Source organism: Oryx dammah, unplaced genomic scaffold, assembly GCF_014754425.2.
Source record: "Oryx dammah isolate SB20612 unplaced genomic scaffold, SCBI_Odam_1.1 HiC_scaffold_23, whole genome shotgun sequence".
NCBI classification, from domain to species: Eukaryota; Metazoa; Chordata; class Mammalia; order Artiodactyla; family Bovidae; genus Oryx; species Oryx dammah.
In genome coordinates, this window is record NW_024070207.1 from 8764186 (window position 1) to 8765958 (window position 1773).

The following is a 1773-nucleotide window of genomic DNA, read 5'->3' on the forward strand; positions in this document are numbered from 1 at the left end:
GCTGGAGACATTTTGTGTTGGCTGGTGCCGGACTAACAAGATGGTGGCGTTTGTGGTGTAACGGAGGTCCTCGAGCCGGTGGCAGCGGTTTCACGGCCCTAACTCAGCGCTCCACTTCTTCACCGAGAAAGTGAGGTAGAGGTGGCGACCACGAGAAACCTAGTAACCTCGGGAACCCCCTCAAACTATCAGCGGCTTGGCCAAAAGAAACTGACGGCAGCAGCGATCCCGTTCTGCTTGGCTGATTTTGGGGCCTGTAACCCCGAGAAACAGCCAGCGGTTTCTGTTTCCTGCCGCCTTCCGCCTTCCGCTGCTTTGCTCGGTGGATGAGCCCTCGAGGCCTCTATCCTCCCCTTAGAGGTATCCGGCTTTAGCCCCAGCCTCCATCTTTGTCTCACAGAATGGCGAGCAGCGGTGGCTCCAGGTCCGAATTCATTGCTGGAGAGAAATACAAGCTGGTAAAAAAGATCGGGTCTGGCTCCTTCGGGAAAGTCTATTTGGCAATCGATATCACCAGTGGTGAGGAAGTGGCAGTGAAGCTAGAACCTCAGAAAGCGAGGCAGCCCCAGTTACTGTATGAGAGCAAACTCTATAAGCATCTTCAGGGTGGGGTTGGCATTCCCCGCATATGGTGGTATGGTCAGGAAAAGGACTATAATGTGCTAGTCATGGATCTTCTTGGCCCTAGCCTCGAAGACCTCTTCAATTTCTGTTCTAGACGGTTCACAATGAAAACTGTACTTATGTTAGCTGACCAGATGATCAGTAGACTTGAATATTTGCATACAAAGGATTTTATACACAGAGATATTAAACCAGATAACTTCCTAATGGGTGCTGCGACTCGCTGTAATGTGTGTGCAGAATGTCAAGCAAGGAAGAGGAAAAGGGGTATGACTGATAGTACTCCTCAGGACCCAGCTTCCTTAAGCTCAAACCAGGTATTCCTTGTTGATTTGGGTTTGGCCAAAAGGTACAGAGACAGGAGGACAAAGCAACACATACCATACAAAGAAAATAAAAGTCTCACTGGTACTGCTCGGTATACTAGCCTCAATTCACATCTTGGTATTGAACAGAGTCGCCGAGATGACATGGAATCATTAGGATATGTTTTGATGTATTTTATTAAAAGCAGCCTGCCGTGGCAAGGAATAAAGACTGCAACAATGAAGCAAAAATACAAAAAGATTTGCGAAAAAAAGATGGCCACATCTGTTGAAGCTTTATGTAACGGACTGCCCACAGAATTTGCTACATACTTAAACTATTGTCGTGGACTGTGCTTTGAGGAAGCCCCGGATTACAACTACCTGAGGCAGCTTTTCCGCACTCTTTTCAGGACCCTGAATTACCAATATGACTTCGTATTTGATTGGATAATATTAAAGCGGAGAGCAGCACAGCAGGCAGCTTCTTCAAGTGGGCAGGGTCAGCAGGCCCAAACCCCCACCCCCACAGGCAAGAAAACTCACACAAAAAAAGAGTAACATGAAAAGGTTTGTACGCCTGAGTCAAGGAGCAGAAGCAGCAGAGTAAGGTGATCAGAGCAGCATGTTTCTCCCCAAATCTAGAACTTTTCGTTCATATGTACACTGGCCAGTGATTGTGGACAAACGTTCACTTGGGGTAAAGAACGTAATTTAAGTATAAACTGGCTCTGGGCAGCATTGGAGATGCAGTGTGCTGAGTTGTAGCCGCTGTAATTGTGAATATTAATGAGATTGTGAAACGTGTTGTGCAGTTTTCTGTTGCATTCTCTCAGGTGGAAAA

General features: G+C 47.0%; 1 protein-coding gene across 1 annotated transcript; it reads left to right on the top strand.

The window, feature by feature from the left end:
- The first annotated feature begins 401 nt into the window (after positions 1-401).
- Positions 402-1490, top strand: LOC120881307 (casein kinase I-like). Its single transcript, XM_040264943.1, has 2 exons — positions 402-854; positions 942-1490. The coding sequence occupies exons 1-2, from the start codon at positions 402-404 to the stop codon at positions 1488-1490; spliced, it is 1002 nt and encodes a 333-aa protein (XP_040120877.1).
- The last annotated feature ends 283 nt before the right edge of the window (positions 1491-1773 follow it).